General features: G+C 38.4%; 2 protein-coding genes across 3 annotated transcripts in view; one reads left to right on the top strand and one right to left on the bottom strand.

Moving 5' to 3' along the window:
* LOC136877161 (BTB/POZ domain-containing protein 2) overlaps positions 1-11145 on the bottom strand; it is a 76371-nt gene extending 65226 nt beyond the window's left edge. The window contains exon 1 of the mRNA XM_067150974.2: positions 11122-11145. The gene's annotated coding sequence lies outside the window, so the exon portion shown is untranslated. The remainder of the gene's footprint in view (positions 1-11121) is intronic.
* A 418-nt stretch (positions 11146-11563) lies between these two features.
* Positions 11564-19728, top strand: part of mTTF (mitochondrial transcription termination factor) — a 41932-nt gene continuing 33767 nt past the window's right edge. The window contains exons 1-2 of one of the 2 annotated variants that reach the window (XM_067151806.2): positions 11590-11714; positions 11804-12111. In XM_067151806.2, the coding sequence (XP_067007907.2) occupies positions 11979-12111 (133 nt within the window). In that variant the 5' untranslated portion in view covers positions 11590-11714; positions 11804-11978. Of the gene's footprint in view, positions 12112-19728 lie in introns of both variants that reach the window. The other variant, XM_067151805.2, reaches the window with a different exon arrangement.

Raw genomic sequence — 19728 nt, forward strand, 5'->3', positions numbered from 1 at the left:
AAACAGTAATGGAGGACATTTTTTTTTTATTTGTCGTAATGTGTGTGTATCTTCTCAGTATTTTTACTTTCAATATTATTTGGTTGTGGTGTGAAATATTCTTAAGTTACTTAGATTCGTATATTCTACAACAATGACTAAACCAAAGGCAGTGTTCAAGAAACGGCATAATGAAGTCCTACAGGAACTTGGTGTTAGAATAGGTAAAAATAATGTCAGATGTTTCGAAGACCTGGATCAATTACGGATACAAAAGGCAGAAATTGCAGCTCAGAACATGACCAAAAGAGCTAGGAGAGAAAGAAGAAACAATAAACTTGGTGTGGAACATAAAAACAGAATCCAGACTATGGAGCTTCTAGTAATTGTATGAACATTTATTACAATATCATGTGTGTAAGTTTTAAATCCTCATTTCTGAAAAACATGTTTTTCTTGTACAAATTACCCATTATCTCAGAAACTATAACAGACAGACACGTGAAATCTTCGGATATAGCTAAGTAACATCTGTTAGTACAATGGATCTACACTTATGTAAATTGCTTTTATATCTTGGGAGTTATGTTAATAAACGTTCCAAAATTTTGGAAAAAAAATTTGTAAAACAAAAATTGAAACACATTTCTCAAGTAAGCTATCATATTGAGTGTAGATCAGTGTACATTATAAGTACTCAATAACCTTCAGGAAAAATTTCAAGTCTCTACCTGAAGTAGTTTATGAGGAAATGGGTCATCAATATGGTAAATTTAACATTAGAAGCATAGGGCTTTTAATCTCCCCTTAAGTGATATAATTCTAAATAAGAGACTATCTAAAAGAATTCATTGTCATATCTCGTCCCTTTCTTATTTCTTAGCTGACATTCACCTTTTACTTTCTGCTTGATGTCGGCTCACTTAAATAATTTGACTGTAATTTGGAATCTCTTAGTTATTTTTCTAGCAACAAAATGTTAGCATTAGCTATTTTCAGTTAATTACAGATAATCATTACATTATGTCTATCTTTAGTACTTTTTAAAGTGAACTTATTATCTTTCTAGCTGTGTCTGAACCTATTTCATTTCTCTTAGCACTCACAGAAAAAGCATCGAAATTTAATTCGCACTGAGGACTGTGTGATTTGTTTCTTGAACTTACCTTCGTCTTCGGAATCTGACTTTTATGAGGCGATTTTTGTTTGTTTTGTGAGATATTGTGGTAAATTGGGGAATATACGAGGGACAGCATCAGTTTTCAGTTTCCATCTGTCTCTAGGAATTTCTACTTGTTCGCCTTGTATTACAAATGAGTCCGATTTAACTATAAATTCCATCAGAAAAATGTGAATTACATACAAGATACTTATCAGAAAGATTTTTATATTTTCTGGGAATCAGCTTTTCCCATTTTGAAAATTCTGCTTCATTATTAGGTGGTTTGAAGAAGTGTTTATATTTCGTAGTTTTATAGCCAGACTTACGTCTGACCGGGCGAGTTGGCAGTGTGGTTAGGGGCATGTAGCTGTGAGCTTGCATCCGGTAGATAGCGGATTCGAACCCCACTGTCGGCAGCCCTGAAGATGGTACTCCGTGGTTTCCCATGTTCACACCAGGCAAATTCTGGGGCTGTACCTTATCCCATCATTGCCATAAGACTTATCTGTGTTGATAAAAATCCTCAAATAACATCACCAAATGTTATGAGTCATAAGGAAACTCAAATAATATTTAGGTTCGAACCCACTACCTCCCAGATGCAAGCTCACAAATGCGCGTCCCAAACCACACGGCCAACTTGCCCAGTCGTACCAAGTGTAACAGCCTGCCTAAATATTGGTGGGAAGTAGCTGGGGAGTTAGATCTGTCTCTTCTTTAGCATGCCATTCCTCTGGTTCATAAATTTTCTGATACTACTGGTACATAAATTCTACTCTGAGGCACTGATTGGAATGAGCAGTGTGCATATTTAACGGAATAAGGGCAGAGGAGGGTTCACGGCAGTCTGCGGGCAGGTCATTCCAGCTCTGGAACTTTAGACTGTTAGGTCGGCAGCGTAGTACTGTCTTGATTTATGAATTTCATTTTCCGTATTGACATTTACCAATCTTCATAAAAGGAAAGAAAAATTCCACCTAATCAATACATTTATTTTTCTTGTAAAGTATTACAATCTAGGACCATGAAGGGTCGAAACCGGTCCTAGATTGTAATACTTTACAAGAAAAATAAATGTATTGATTAGGTGGAATTTTTCTTTCCTTTTATGAAGCGTAGTACTGTTCATTAAAAGTGAGTAAATGTGCGGTTTTTCATTTGATCGAGTATTTTATATGATAACATTGCTTTTAATCACTACATTCCTACTGATGTTTTTGTAATGACCTATGCTGACTTCAGTTAGAAAAACCACAAAGACAGACTTTCTGAGAATCCTGAGCGAAGCACGGCTACATCAGCTATATAAATGGAAGTCAGTTAGAAGTGATCTATAAAAGTATAAAAATAAAAATAGACATGAATTAATGAAGCACTTTAAGACATCTCAGAAACTTACACTCGTTACCAGAGGAGCAAAAGACCACAAGATCCCTGGAAAAATCAAAAATTCCCAAATGTCCCTGATGGAGCCAGGCAATGTTTGGGTTGGGAAGAATTGAGAGAAAGAAGAAGAGTTGTTCGACTCAGTGGTATGTATTTAAAGATAAAAATTTGATTGTTCCGTATTGAAAGTATTAACGTTAAAAATTAAATAATTGAAAAAGAGGTTCAACCTATTCAATACATAAAAAGAAAGAAATGTAGTGATTACATTCTTATTTAATAGTAACTATAAATGGGACCGGTTTCGACCCTAGTCCAGGTCATCGTCAGCCGTAAAAACATGTAAGAGAAGGCTTTTTGTTTAGCTTGGTTAGCTTGTGCATTTAAAGATAAAAATTTCATTATTCCGTATTGAAAGTATTAACGTTAAAAATTAAATAATTGAAAAAGAGGTTCAACCTATTCAATACATAAAAGAAAGAAATGTAGTGATTACATTCTTATTTAATAGTAACTATAAATGGGACCGGTTTCGACCCTAGTCCAGGTCATCGTCAGCCGTAAAAACATGTAAGAGAAGGCTTTTTGTTTAGCTTGGTTAGCTTGTGCATTTAAAGATAAAAATTTCATTGTTCCGTATTGAAAGTATTAACGTTAAAAATTAAATAATTGAAAAAGAGGTTCAACCTATTCAATACATAAAAGAAAGAAATGTAGTGATTACATTCTTATTTAATAGTAACTATAAATGGGACCGGTTTCGACCCTAGTCCAGGTCATCGTCAGCCGTAAAAACATGTAAGAGAAGGCTTTTTGTTTAGCTTGGTTAGCTTGTGCATTTAAAGATAAAAATTTCATTGTTCCGTATTGAAAGTATTAACGTTAAATGAAATTTTTATCTTTAAATGCACAAGCTAACCAAGCTAAACAAAAAGCCTTCTCTCACATGTTTTTACGGCTGACGATGACCTGGACTAGGGTCGAAACCGGTCCCATTTATAGTTACTATTAAATAAGAATGTAATCACTACATTTCTTTCTTTTATGTATTGAATAGGTTGAACCTCTTTTTCAATTATTTAATTTTTAACGTCAGTGGTATGTTCCGAGCTGTCAGCGAAGAGATGGCGTGGAATGACAGTAGACGAATAAGTTTGAATGGCATTTATAAAAGTAGGAAAGATCACAATATGAAGATAAAGTTGGAATTCAAGAGGACAAACTGGGGCAAATATTCATTTATAGGAAGGGGAGTTAGGGACTGGAATAACTTACCAAGGGAGATGTTCAATAAATTTCCAATTTCTTTGAAATCATTTAGGAAAAGGCTAGGAAAGCAACAGATAGGGAATCTGCCACCTGGGCGACTGCCCTAAATGCAGATCAGTATTGATAGTATTGTAGCTCAACATAAGAATGCAAGTGTAAACATTTATTTCACTCAATGGGATGACCTATAGTTTACACACACACACACACACGCACACACACACACACACACACACACACACAGAGAGAGAGAGAGAGAGAGAGAGAGAGAGTGTCTCCAAGTCAAGATGCCAGCTAAGCAAGAAAATTGAAATCTGGCAAAATATAACCGACAGAAAAATTCAGAGATGCTCAAATGTTTAAATTTTTGCCCCCGAGATACTGAAATACTGAGGCAATCTTAATGACAGTGCAGGCCTGCATTTCGAGGTAATTGGTGGCTAAACAGTAAGTCATATCACAAAGCGGATAATACAATTGCTACCCAATTAGGAGTGATCTACAACTTTGGTCCGATGACTTTTTGTTGCATCTCAATCCCTTATACGTTAGAATGAGCTGCATTTCTCAACTGTAGGTAAATTTTGTACTTTTTACTTGTATATTTTATAGTTTGACACACTTATAGGAAGTACAAAATCACTGAATTCGGTACGCACATTGGCACGATGACTAGTCATATGTAAGCCACGTAAGTGTGCAAAAAATAAAGAAATGTGTGAAAACTGTACCCGAATTTCATCCTATTCAAAGTTTCTAACTCAAAATAACACATAAATAGAGGAGATATGAGAACATGTCATAGGATCAACCATGTAAACCATTAAAAGAGGAATCTGAGGATGCAATCTCTCGATATGACATACCTTTTAGGAGCAGTTAGTCTTGAACTGAACGTCTGCAATTATAAACATGCAATACTTTCATATATATGTACAATGAAGTTGATTTGTAGCGATCTAGAAAGGAAAGGCCTGTCATTATAATTAAAACTTCCCAAATTGATAGTGACAGTCAGTAGGAGAGGGATCTGCAATTGTAATCAAAACTCCCCCTCATCAACTGTGACTGGCAGTAGCAAAGGGGGCCTGCCATTATAACAGAAACTCTCCAACTTCACTGTAACTGGCATTAGTGAAGGAGGCCTGCTGTTGTAATGAAAAATCCACTTCTCGGTTTGAGGAGCAGTAGGCAAGGGAGCCTGCAATTTTGGTCAAAATTTCCCTGCCCGATTGTATCCAGTAGTAGGCAAGGGTGCCTGCGATTATTAACAAAATTTCCTAACTAGACTGCGACTGGTAGTAGGCAAGGTGGTCTGCTATTATAATTGAAATTCCCCAACTCAAATCTGACTGGCAGTAGGGAAGATAATCTGCTGTTATAATGAGTAATCCCCAGCGTTACTATAACTGACAGTATGAAAGTGTGCCTCTCATTATAATGAAGACACCCCAATTCGATTGTAACTGGTAGTACACAATGGGGCCTGCTATTATAACGAAAGCACCCAACTCAATTGTGACTGCAGTAGAGAAGGAGGCCTGCGATTATAATCAAAACTCCCAATCCCAATTGTGACTGGCAATAGGCAAGTGTGCCAACCATCATAATGAAAACTCCCCAGCTTGACTGTGACTGGCATTTGGACAAAGGACCTGTCATTAAAATGATAACACCACAACTCAATTTTGACTGGCAGTTATAATGAGTAATCCCCAGCTTGACTATGATTGGCAGTAGGAAAGTGTGACTCTTATTATAATGAAGACACCCCAATTCGATGTTAAGTGGCAGTACACAAAGGGGCCTGCTATTATAATCATAATCAAAACTCCCAATCTCAATTGTGACTGTCAGTAGGCAAGTGTGCCAGCCATTATAATCAAAACTCCCCAACTCGATTGTGAATTGCATTAAGAAAAGGGGCCTGTCATTAAATTTATAACACCACAACTTGATTTTGACTGGCAGTAGGAAAGAGAAGTGTCTGGAAGCAAGAAAGGGAGTCTGCCATTGTAATGAAAACTCTCCAAATTGACTGTGACTGGCAGTAGGCAAGGGGGCCTGGCATTATAATGAAAACTCCCCAGCACGCACTTTACATGGGAAACAAACTATGGGGACCTCCGCATGGTGTTTTAGGATAATACTAAGAAACATGCAATTTAACAAAATATTACTCACTGCATGTACACTCGAAATCTTTAATATCTCGCCACCAGAAATATTCATTTCAGGCAAGAAATCAGTACAGCCTTCAGAACCACCCAGTACCTGCTTACACACTCTCTCTCATTGGTCACATCTATTAGCCACGTTAACACATGCACACATCCGACGAGTGAGGGGAGGTGGAGAAAACAAAGTACGAGGATATCTAACATGAACGAAACACAGGTGGAGGGGAAGATACTTGCTTCCCCGCCTGCCCACACATCCCACCGGCTCAACAATGAAGGGAGAGGGGAATGAAGGGAGGAACCACACACCTCCTTCAAGGCAACAGACGTAATGTGTACGTCAACTCACTAAGGGCCAAATTCTCCAGTTTACCGAGCGAGTTGGCCATGCGGTTAGGAGCGCGCAGCTGTGAGCTCGCATCCAGGAGATAGTGGGTTCGAACCCCACTGTCGGCAGCCCTGAAGATGGTTTTCCATGGTTTCCCATTTTCACATCAGGCAAATACTGGGGCTGTACCTTAATTAAGGCCACGGCCATTTCCTTCCCATTCCTAGGCCTTTCCTGTCCCATCGTCGCCATAAGACCTGTGTCGGTGCGACGTAAAGCAACTAGCAAAAATAAAATTCTCCAGTTTCTTTCCAGCGGTCTCGACTATGACTTCATTACAACTATTGTATTGAAAAGGTGGACACAATAATTTTAATCTTGAAAGAGTTTACTTATGACTTCATTATCAAATGGCACCACGCTCAACCACTGTAAGAAAGAATGACCCTTATTTTTGTCAATATTAGGCTGTTAGATACTACTACTACTACTACTACTACTACTACTACTACTACTACTAATAATAATAATAATAATAATAATAATAATAATAATAATAATAATTTTTATCCTCAAAAGCCAAAGTAAAAATAACCTGGCATTAAATAATTAGGCCTATGATTATCAGAGATGCAAGGGTGTTTGGAAAACCATTCCTATGAAGTTGTCAGCGCTGATCAAACAATTAAATGCCTTATATTGGGGTGGGATTACATCATGAACACTTCATTGCAATTAAATTACAGTTAATTAATTGTTTTCCTTGATTAGGAAAAGTTGGTATAGCCAGAATGTTGAACCATAGGCACATCTTAATCAGTTCGCGAAAAAATGGAGTTGGGAGCGACCGTTGAGTGCGCAACGCCGCAAGCCATGGGTAAATTTGCTAATCTTCTATTAATAGCAAAGGAAAGGGAACGGAGTTTGAAATTTCCTATGGAACACTATATAACAAATTTCATGGAAAGCATGGGAAAAATCCCAGATGGCCAAGAGTCTTATCATATGTGGAAGAATTGGCTATCAGAGGTCTTGTAGTAGGCTATGTTTTAGGAATTCAAATTGTTACTAAAGTGCATTTAGATCTCCTTGGTCGCAGTGAACCCTGGTTTAAGGGCAACCTTCCTGCTGAGGACTGGGTTCGTGCGATGCTGAACCACCACAAAGACATGGCTGGTCAGTGAATAACAACCAATTTCAATTACAAGTAACCAATCTCATGTTTGTTTTGTATTGAAGATAACAATAAGTAAAAATCTATTCTAATAGAATCTTACTTATCCAATTTAAAGACTGCTAAAGTAGAAATTACAAAACTAACACTACAAGAATATTATGAAAACTTAAGTTACTTTGACATAACTTATGTAATTACGATGAGACTGATGTCTCATATGATCCTGGCAAACAGAAAGGAGTGTACAGAAGAGAGGTTAAAGACCTTATCAAAGCGTGCAACCAATTGAAGTCTGCTATGACCATAATTTTCAGCAACTGGTGTAATGTTTACTGGAATGGATGAAAGGTGGTCCAAGAGGAAAGCCATGTTATCCAAGAACAATCAGATATAAACGAACCAAACATGGGTGGATTGATTCCAACACAGTGAACCCAGTGATTGGTTTTCAACTGTATTCCTGCTTCATGCTAGATGTCTTATGCAAGCAAGCAAGTTGGCCATTCAGTTAGGGTCACGTAGCTGTGAGCTTGCATTTGGGAGATGGTAGGTTCGAATCCCACCATCGGCAGCCCTGAAGATGGTTGTCCATCATTTCCCTTTTTTTGCTCCAGACAAATGCTGGGGTTGCACCTTAATTAAGATCACAGCCTCTACCTTCCCAATGTAGTCCTTTCTCATCCTTGCATCATCAAAACCCTTCTATGTTTCAGCGCAATTATAAACCATCAGCACAAAAAAAAAAAAAAAAAAATGCTCGTACAACATTAATTTTGTGTGTTTGCCCTAGAAACTACTCCCGTCCACCTGCCATTAGATGTGTCTTTCTTCTATGCATTCAATACAGTGAGGAGAAAGGAATTGATGCCATGGAAAGAGAAATTAAAGGACTGGAACCATCGCAAAAAATCTATTTCCAACCCTCCTTTCTTTGGCTCTTCTGAAGATGGATAATGTACCACCAAAGACGCTGAGAACCTCACAAGTGGATCCGAACTGGAACTGCTCCTTTCAATCCTGTTCAAGTACACGAGAAACTACAGAAAAAATTGATCAAGAAGAAATCCACAAAGCTGTGAATGGCAATTTGAAAGCATTCTTGCAGCAGCAGTAGCTGAGGATGGTAACTCTTCGAATCCTATAGGCCTACAACATAATTTTTTTTTATACGTCATACGGACACAGATAGTTCTTATGGAGTCGATGGGACAGGAAAGGGCTAGGAGTAGAAAGGAGGCACCCTTGGCTTTAATTAAGGTATTGCCCCAGCATTTGCCTGGTGTGAAAATGGGAAACAACGGAAATCCATCTTCAGGGCTGCCGACAGTGGAGTTCGAACCCACTATCTCCCGAATACTGGCCACGCTGAAGCGATGCCAACTATAAAGCTCACTCTATACAAGATAGAGATGAATGTTACTATAGGCAAACGTGTGTCTGTTGAGAAGTCAGATACGGGTACTAAATGGGACACAGATGATCAACCTTCTGATGATGAGTTCTCTGACTCATTCTAGAATGAAGACAGACATCGATACTTGCCTGGAACAGTCAACATCCAAAGAAAAACCTTTAACCTGAAGATAACCTCCCATCAAATGGCAACCTACAAAAAAACTCGATATGTGTATGTAACACAGGGGCAATGTAACAAAGAATTCAAAGTCATGGCTATCAAAAGCTGTAGATTCCAGAAGAAAGGTGTAAAAGGCAGAGGGAAGCGTCTCCATTATCAATAGTTGTTCCGTTACTCTTCTACCAACGTACAGAAATATTCCCCCGTAAGTCAGTCTTAGAGGGAAATAACAAAATATTAAAGCTGAACAAATACAATGAATTTAATCAACCAGATAAATGTACAGCAAAGGTTTCAAATTAATGCAATTACCATCCGAACTTCCAACACACGTGCCCAGTACATTGCGCAAAATCCGAATACGACATTAAATGTGAAAGAAATAACCAGCATTCCATCATCCATCCCTATAAACAGGGTTGTAGTGGAAACAGAAATAGGTTTCAGACTCTCCTGAAATGACAAAATTAATATGAATATCCATATAACAGGCTGCTTAGAAGGGCTTTGGACCAATTAAAACCCGAAGATAATTGTATTAAATTAGCTGTAAGTATTTATATGTCTCAACATACCTCTGTTTATTTGAAGAAAATGCAAAATCAGAAGAGCAAGAAAACTGTACACCACAGCTACAGCAAAACATTAGTATATATTGTGCTTTGTTAGCTTAACTCAGTCAGTTATCACCAATTTAAAATAATTTTGTAGCCTAAGTTGTAACTGGTTTCTATATTGAGACATATTTATCACTAGCACTATCAATTAGTTTATACGTCTTAATAATTTTCTAGAGTATCTGGTAAATAATAATAATAACAATAATAATAACAATAATAAAAAACATCAATGAAGATGTTTTTTCAATTTTCCGTTAATTTATAAATAAAAGTTTCTGTCATACTTGGATGTCTGATGTAATAATTAGATATCCCAAAGATGTATGAAGCAGTGTAGGTAAAAATACAGTTGACAGTACTGATTAGATGAAGAAGTTCTCCATTATGGGCCTTTAAAAATAATGTGAGAGGTTTAAAACAGGATGGTGATGATGTTGATGAGGATTCTTGTTTAAAGGGGCCTAACATCTAAGGTCATCGCCCCAGGTTTAAAACAAAGAAATACGCCTCAGATTCCATAATCTATTGGAGGTCTCTCTAAAATTAGAGAAACTGAAAAGCAAAATTCTCCGGAAAATGTATGGCCCCACAAGAGAAAATGGAATGTGGATTAAGAGAACAGCGGACCTCTACTCATTAACTGACAAGTTCACTGATGTACGCAAGAGACGCCTGAAATTCTATGGCTATATATAGAATGAACAGCGACAGACTCATCAAAGATTATTTAAAGTATAATAATAAACTCAAAGGTCAAAATAAACTGGCTAGAAGAAACTAAGGCGGACCTCCAAGAAATGAATATCACGGATGAAATCATAGAAGATCGTGGAGCCTTCAGTACAATAGTAGCCGAGCACAAATATTTGGAGAAACTTGAAAAGAAAACTGGTAGGAAGTGGTCAACAGAACCAACAGAACGCAAGATGCAACACGGTGCATTCACGAAGAGATTTTGGGAGGATAAGAAGGAAAAAAACCATCAGGCCAACGAACAAGTTCACACGCACTCTTTGAGTGGGCATAACGAAGAAAGAAGAAGAAAACAAAGAAACTTCAGCCAAGTAAAAGGGAAATGAGTTACAGACTGCGTTCCCCCTTTCCAGATCGGTTTCGGACTCCGTTCCGGTGCGTCCCGGCACCACTGCATCCCTGGTTATAACCATAAAAATCAGCAAGTCATGAACCTACGCCAACCCAAACTTGTTTTCTAACGTGCGGTGTTTTCAAGTCACAAAAATCTAATGATAACATCAAATATGCCCCTCAAGTGTAATTACAGCAGTGCATCAAATAAAGATGACCAAACAGGAAAATCAAACTTTCGAATAAAAACGAGGTTTCTGAAACTCTTCACAGATCAATGCCACAGTGCAAAACAACTTTCACATTGCACCAATAAGTCTATATCTTAAATGCTTATTTAATGTAAGACTTCTCATACCTCAGGAAAGCGCCGTCACTTCTGTTTATTTTGAAGGAAAATTGTGCGCTACATGTGACCTTAGACCTTGAACTCTATTTACAGTCACGAAGGCCACACAGAACACCACTGTCAATCAGAACTTCTTTTATAATCCACACGTTTGAAATAAAATCACAACGACCTTAGCAATGACGAACTTTTAAATAGCTGATGTTCTCTATTGCACTTAAGATTAGGTTTCAAAACTGAGAAATATATACTACGGTTTCTGACGTACGACGGAGTTTGCAGTTGGTAAGAATGACAGAAGTGTCGGAACTCGGAAGTGACTTTGGGTTTCAAAGAGTATGTGGGTATCGTCTCTTCATACTGGCTAGCTTTGATCTCAGTCAAGTACAGCAGAATATATTTCTTTATAAGACGCTTGCATCGAGACAAAAACAAACGAGGAGCTAAAATACTGACTGTTGTCATGATTTGCAGTGTGGTTAGGTTAGGTGTAGCTTACAGCTTCGCTTTGATAGCGGTTTGAATTGGAACGAACAGTCGCTATGAATCTGTTTTCATAATACTTTTGATTAATCATGTTTAAGGTGATCTGTAGTACTGAGGTACTGTTTAGAAAAGTGTATCTTTGTAAACGAGCCAATGCTGCAGTTTATCTTAAAGTATCAGTACTTACTCGTTTCTGTCGTTTTAGAGAAGTAAATTCAGCTTTCCAGAGTACCAGCAGTCGTCCTTTCGTTAGTTTGTCAAATCAACTTAATCGTAAAAATAAAAAACCTCCTTACTTCCCAGAAGATGGAACTCCTGAATCTCAACTGGCACAAGAATTGGCAGACAAATATACATGTTCAGCTAAAGAAGTCAATTCAATGATAAAGAAATGTCCAAATTTGCTTGAAGTACCGTTGAGTAAACTTTGTTATAATGCAGAATATTTTAAGACGCTCGGACTTAGGAAAAGGACTTTGGTCAGTTACCCCTGGATATTAGCTTTTTCTGGTGGTAAGTATGCTACATATACAGATAGACAGTAGCAAAATTTATCAGCTAACATCGCACTTACTCGTTCATATAGGTTTTTGGAAACGAAGGAATTTGAAAGTGTTAGGATTGGAAAGGCAGCTTGGTGTGAAAATGGTAAACCACGGAAAACAATATTCAGGGCTGCCGGCAGAGTGACTCGAACCCCTCAACTCCTGAATGCAAGTTTACAATCCCAATAGTAAATATCTCTGTAACATATTTTAATGGAACCATTTTTAACAAAGGGTATAAACATTTCCATGATAAATGATGATTATTAAATCTTTATTGCAACCATTGGTCAAATAAAAGAATAGAATACATAGCACTATTCACTACAGAGACTTTTCAGAGAGTAGGCTCTCTTTGGGCACTCCAAAGCGTGGTAACGGCCACAAAGTCTATTGCACCATCGACATATACAGTCACTATTCGGATCGTGAAAGCGGAGAGTAGCACAAGCCTTGTGGTGAAATCCGTGGACCGCTGCACGGGTCACCGCGTGTCTCAGTTCAAAACAACTTTGTTGCCAGTCAGTTGTAGTCATTGCGTCGGATTAATGGCCTGGTTTTCAGCCAAATTAGTGTTTTATTCAGTGTGAGGCTATGCATGGTAGGCCTATTTAAGTATTCACTGTATTCTGCCTGCTTACTTGTTACATTGCCTTAATAGACTCTAGTCAGAGTTAGTGATGGAATCTGTTATGATCTGAAAATGGCTCCTGGAAGGATGACATCCATTTTCTCTACAGTTGATTTGCATAATTAGAACTTGAATTATTATACTTAGCCTCCTTTACCTGTACATAGTATATATGACTGAGCTGTTAGCTTAGGATTTAGGTAATTATTTCAAAAGATCAGAGGGCACTACATGTAGGGGGCTTGTCCTTTTCCCCTGGCCTTCATTAGACATGTTTGTGAAATTAATAACTGGTTCGATAGAAGGCAATTCGGTTTTAGGAAAGGTTATTCCACTGAAGCTCAACTTGTAGGATTCCAGCAAGATATAGCAGATATCTTGGATTCTGGAGGTCAAATGGACTGTATCGCGATTGACATGTCTAAAGCATTTGATAGGGTGGATCATGGGAGACTACTGGCAAAAATGAGTGCAATTGGACTAGACAAAAGAGTGACTGAATGGGTTGCTATATTTCTAGAAAATAGATCTCAGAGAGTTAGAGTAGGTGAAGCTTTGTCTGACCCTGTAATAGTTGAGAGGGGAGTTCCTCAGGGCAGTGTTATCGGACCTTTATGTTTTCTTATATATATAAATGATATGAGTAAAGGAGTGGAATCGGAGGTAAGGCTTTTTGCGGATGATGTTATTCTCTATAGGGTGATAAATAAGTTACAAGATTGTGAGCAACTGCAACGTGACCTCGAAAATATTGTGAGATGTACAGCAGGCAATGGTATGTTGATAAACGGGGCTAAAAGTCAGGTTGTGAGTTTTACAAATAGGAAAAGACCTCTCAGTTTTAATTACTGCGTTGATGGGGTGAAAGTTCCTTTTGGGGATCATTGTAAGTATCTAGGTGTTAATATAAGGAAAGATCTTCACTGGGGTAATCACATAAATGGGATTGTAAATAAAGGGTACCGATCTCTGCACATGGTTATGAGGGTGTTTAGGGGTTGTAGTAAGGATGTAAGGAGAGTGCATATAAGTCTCTGGAAAGACCCGAACTAGAGTATGGTTCCAGTGTATGGGATCCTCACCAGGATTACCTGATTCAAGAACTGGAAAAAATCCAAAGAAAAGCAGCTCGATTTGTTCTGGGTGATTTCCGACAAAAGAGTAGCGTTACAAAAATGTTGCAATGTTTGGGTTGGGAAGAATTGAGAGAAGGAAGAAGAGCTGCTCGACTAAGTGGTATGTTCCGAGCTTTCAGCGGAGAGATGGCGTGGAATGACATTAGTAGACGAATAGGTTTGAATGGCGTCTATAAAAGTAGGAAAGATCACAATATGAAGATAAAGTTGGAATTCAAGAGGACAAACTGGGGCAAATATTCATTTATAGGAAGGGGAGTTAGGGATTGGAATAACTTACCAAGGGAGATGTTCAATAAATTTCCAATTTCTTTGAAATCATTTCGGAAAAGGCTAGGAAAGCAACAGATAGGGAATCTGCCACCTGGACGACTGCCCTAAATGCAGATCAGTATTGATTGATTGATTGATTGATTGATTGATTGATTGATTGATTGATTGATTGATTGATTGATTGATTGATTGATTGATCTCCAATTCCTGATGCTCTTCTTCTTCTTCCCTTGCCTGCCATTGTCTTGCTATTTTTCCATCTTTCATTTATTGGTACTGCACGAGACTGTTCTTGGACTCCTCTCACATCCTTCCCTCATACCGCAGTTTCATCAACAAGCAGTATTATGTTCGTTCTTGTACCTTCATGAATTCCTTTCGCTGCTGTAAATGATATTGGCACAAATTATAAATGGTAAAAATAAGTAAGTAAATTTATGTCCTCATCCCGAGGTGGTGCAGCTCTTTTCAGGGACACCCTCAATGGGGGTGAGCTGCACATATCTTTTTTTTAACCACATACCAGCCCTCCTGGCAATCGTAAATTTGATAACCATATATTTAATATAAATTAAAAGGTCCAGCGCAGTTAAACTGAAAGCCACAATCAACTTCAACATATTCGGTCCATCTGATCAACAGAACATAAGAAACAATTCCTTTTAACATGCTAGCAACTAGATGACTTCATCATCATAACCATTTTATATGTAGGTATACTAACAATGTGTATTTAGCATTAAGACTTACAACAAGAGGACTTTTACACAGTCGTGCTGTATTTTTAATGAAAGTTTAATGTCACAACACAGCATCATCATTTTATGTATCATATCCATAATTTTTTATAGTCCTCCCCCTCCTTTTCTCTTATCCAGTTCCTGCTCGGTCGGGACATTTGTGGCGCTTCTCCACCTTTCTCTCTCCTCCTACCATTCCTACCAGACGAGTTGGCCGTGCTTGCATCCGGGAGATAGTGGGTTTGAATCCCAGTCGGCAGCCCTGAAGATGGTTTTTTGTGGTTTCCCATTTTCACACCAGGAAAATGCTGGGGCTGTACCTTAATTAAAGCCACGGCTGCTTCCTTCCAACTCCTTGCCTTTCCTATCCCATCATCGCCATAAGACCTATCTGTGTCGGTATGACGTAAATCCACTAGTAAAAAAAATTCCACCATTCCTCTTCCATTATTTTGTACCAGTCCGTTCTTCTTCTTCTCCTTGCACTCCTCTTTATTGAATCAATCCACCTTGTTCTCAAACTTCATCTCCATCCTCTGTTCTGGTGTTCTTTCCTCCTTCATCCTCTTTACATGTCCAGACCATCTTAATTTACTCCTAGCAATTCTCTCATTTTTTTTTCCATTCTGACCTTGTTTCTCACTCTGTCTTCCTACTCTCCTCCCTACTTGTCACTGTCCACGTCTCAGCTGCATTTAAGTCAATATGGTTGCATAATACATTTTGTACGTTACCTCTTTACACTTCCTTATTCCAGAAGAGGTTTCTTACACACTGGTAGAATGCATTGTCTCGTTGTACCCTCTTGCTAATCTCCATGTCCACCCTTGTATTTTGCATTAATTCACTCCCTAGGTACTTGAAATTGAAAAATGCTTTTCCCTTGTCTTTCTCTTTTCGATAACACCATGGTCTTGCTTTTCTCTGTGCTGATTTTCATACCATACTTTTCAATTTTCTTGTTCTTGTTCCTGTACTTCTTTGCTGTTTATTCCCCAGACCACAAAATAGTCTGCAAATAGTAATAACCTCATCGCCCTATTCCCAAATGCTTCCCTTGGCTTCTGTACAATTGTGTCCAAAATCATTAGAAACAAAAAAGGTGACTGCACACTCCCCTGTCTTAGTCCAGTTTCATTGCTAAACCATTCTTTCTTTTCAACGGAGTCGCATACTGCTGACACAATTCATTTTCTAGTACTGCTTCATAATGTCAATGTTACTGCCAGCTGAAGATGGTCTAATAAGCACCGGGTCTAATAAGCACCGAAACATGTACTGGTGATTTAAAAAATGCTATTCGTTATTTGCTTATAGTGTAAAGTTTTCTCAATTTTATATTGAAAGGTAGACAAAATACAATTTTCTCTTAGGAGTTACTTTTTATTATTTATAAGTCAATACGGAATCATCATGAAGTTTATTGGGTGTAATATATTTAATAGGTTCAAAACTATTCAATAGTTTGTAGCCCATTGTTATGAATAAAAATCATCACCACCACTTATTATGAATGCTTCAAAGAATGCATCTACTTCAACTCATGGAAACATTTCTAAATCTCTGCGTTATGTAACGCTAGTTGTTGAGTTTCAAATTATTATTACTCCCTAAATATAATGACTCTCCTATAATCACGAATATCATCAAGACTAACGAGTACCCTAGCGGTCACTACGTTGTCAATTATTCTCATAAAAATCGTTATACAATCATCACTCACATTTATATCTCAACAACATTATTACACTTCGTCCTAACCATTATTTCCATGACTATCTCTTTTAAATGCACTATCTCGAAGAAATGCCCAGCAGCCAACAACTATCTGAGGTCAGATTTGTATTTAAGATATCACAATCTCTATCAGTACTTTAGTTAAATCATTGCTTTAAGATCGAATGATGAATTTTTATTATTATCGTCTGGATTTTCAGTAAGATCTTTCATTATTGTTATTGTTATTATTATTATTATTATTATTTTATACCTCCATATACCAGTAACCCATCTTCGAAGATCTTGACTAACTCACATACCATCAATGAATTCATAAATTAATGAATCAATAATTAAGAAATCAATAAATCGAGAAATCAGTAAATCAATGCTCTACTCTGCCAGCACAAAAAATCCTTAGTTAACTACTCCTCTAACTAATATCAAACTTTACACAGGAATACAATCCAACTAGTAATCTACAGAAAGAAGGGAAAGGATAATGTTTCAAGAATACTCATGGTTTCGATGTAGATCCCTGCATCAGAAACATAGATGTAGCTGCAGGTTCTCTCTCTGAATTATGGCGGATTGTAGATGAACAGTTTCATTGTGCTGGCTCTCACACCTTCGGCTTAACAATTCATGATTCCGGGGTAGCCAGGTAATATGGATTCACACTGACGATCTCTTGAAGTTCCCCTGGAATTTCTGCTTGGTCGATCCATGGTGAAAATCGGCTCGTGTAGTTAGCTGAAACTAAAATTTTATATTAGAACGTGTTCTTCACCTGTTGTATTCCACTAATTTGTGCACTAAAATACTTAACTCGTGCAACGATGTACAATTCAGCTCAACACTTCGTTAAAGACTTGATCATTACCCTATTATAATTTTTAAGGCACTTCATTAAATCTCCATGCTTTTGAATACCAAATACTAGCTTCTTAACCACCTTCTCGAACAAAGTTCACCAGCGAAGTAGAAAACACTCGAAGTTTCCAGATCAATGATTACGTTGCCTCTTAACGCTTACTAGAACATTCTAGAGTCCGCTGCAGTTGAAATCTCGAGGAATGCTGTGTTCTCACGGAAGAACACTCTTCTGTCGCCTCGCTGTCTGCCTAAAGATGAATATCATGTATTTCTTATAGTGCGATGTACTGTCATAGCTGTTGTATAATTCAATTTGTACTGTTCTGGAATATAAACCATTCTGTTCTGTAACTTGTAAAATAATGTAATGTCACACTGCGACGGTCCGTGGTTTGTACTATTACACCCGGTAAAATCTAACACCACATAATGTTGTACTCTACTGTTCCGTGTTCTGTACGGTAACGTAGTATAATCATACTCAAATGCAATGTAGTGTCATACTGTACTGTTCCGTAGTTGATAAAGTACTGTAATACAATGTAGTATCATTCACACACTAATGTCTTCTTCTCTCGCTCAACAAACGAACGAAAAAGTTATGTAACCTTCAGTTTCTCATTGGCTGACAGCAGCAATTCTTTAACCTGATTCGTCCTTCCATATGATTCTAGAATTCTCACCCCCTTCTTCTCCAGGTCCTACTGCATGACGTGTTCTTCGCTGTGGCGTAGTCTAGGTCCTTGACCACCTGACCCAGTTCTGCTTGCTCACAATGGAACGTCAACCAGCTGATGCCCGTCCATGCGTATTCATGTATAATTATACATGAAATAAATCAAATCTTTATTTAAACTTACAAATTACCATTTGGACAGGTACAGTATGTATGTATGACCAAGTGAGTTGGCTGTGCGGTTACGGGCGCACAGCTGTGGGCTTGCATTCGGGAGATAGTGGGTTCGAACTCCACAGTCGGCAGCCCTGAAGAGGATTTTCCATTGTTTCCCATTTTCACACCAGGCAAATGCTGCATCTACCTTAATTAAGGCCACGGCCACTTCCTTCCCACTACTAGCCCTTTCCTATCCTATCGTTGCTGTAAGACTTGTTTGTGTCAGTACGATGTAAAGCCAATTGTTAAAAAAAATTTAATCTTTAACTCAGTAAGTTAGCTGCAGGGTTTGTGTCGCGTAGCTGTGAGCGTGTCTTCAGGAGATGATGGATTCAAATGCTACCAGTGGCGGCTCTGAAGATGGTTTTCAGTGATCTCCAATTCTCACTCCATATTATTTTCTCCTTAATTAAGGCCACAGCTGCTACCTTCACAATCTTAGCCCTTTCTCATCATTGAATCACCAAAAATCTTCCATGTACCCTGAGTGGCCAAAAGTCAAGGGAAGAAGAGTCCCATTAGAAAATGTGCCATGAATGACCCCTGAGCATTACAGTTAGCTGCAGCGTAGCTGAACAGTCTGTCAGACACCAGTGTCGTGAAGGTGGCAACACGTCGTGAGTTAACCGTCTTTGAACGTGGGATGGTCCACGGCGCATTGGTTATAGCATTGTGGAGATTACATGCGAATTTGGGTTTCCGAGGTCAGCAGTGTCGAAGGTGGATTTTCAATATCTCAGAGAGAATGTTACCACCCACGTAAACCACCGCACGGGAAGACCATAGGTGTTTAATGAACGAACATCACGTTGCCTCCGCAGAACCATACTGGGCGCTCGACAGGCTACTGTGAGTCAGATCACCGCCCAGTTGAATGTTGGGAGTCAGGAACCCATTTCTCCCAGGACTGTAAGAAGGCAGCTGCACCGCATAGGCTTCACCAGCCTACTGCCTACTCGTGTCCCTTTGCTGACACCTCAACACAGAGCTCTATGACATGCATGGGCCCACAAACATCAGCAGTGGATCATAGAACAGCGGCAGCATGTGCTATGGTCTGATGAATCCCGGTTCCAGTAGTATCGAGCTGATGGGCGCGTTAAAGTATGGCGTTTGCCTCATGAAGCTATGGATTCTGCATGTCAACAAGGTTGTGTACAGGCAGGAGGTGGCTTAGTTCTGGTCTGGGTGGTGTTCTCGTGGTCACAATTAGGCCCTATTGTCCGGTTGCAGGGAGCGCTATTATTATTATTATTAAGCGTATAGAATTTACAGAATGGACAAGTATATACAATATTATACAAAAGAAAAACCT

Source organism: Anabrus simplex, chromosome 7 (assembly GCF_040414725.1).
Source record: "Anabrus simplex isolate iqAnaSimp1 chromosome 7, ASM4041472v1, whole genome shotgun sequence".
Taxonomy (NCBI): Eukaryota; Metazoa; Arthropoda; class Insecta; order Orthoptera; family Tettigoniidae; genus Anabrus; species Anabrus simplex.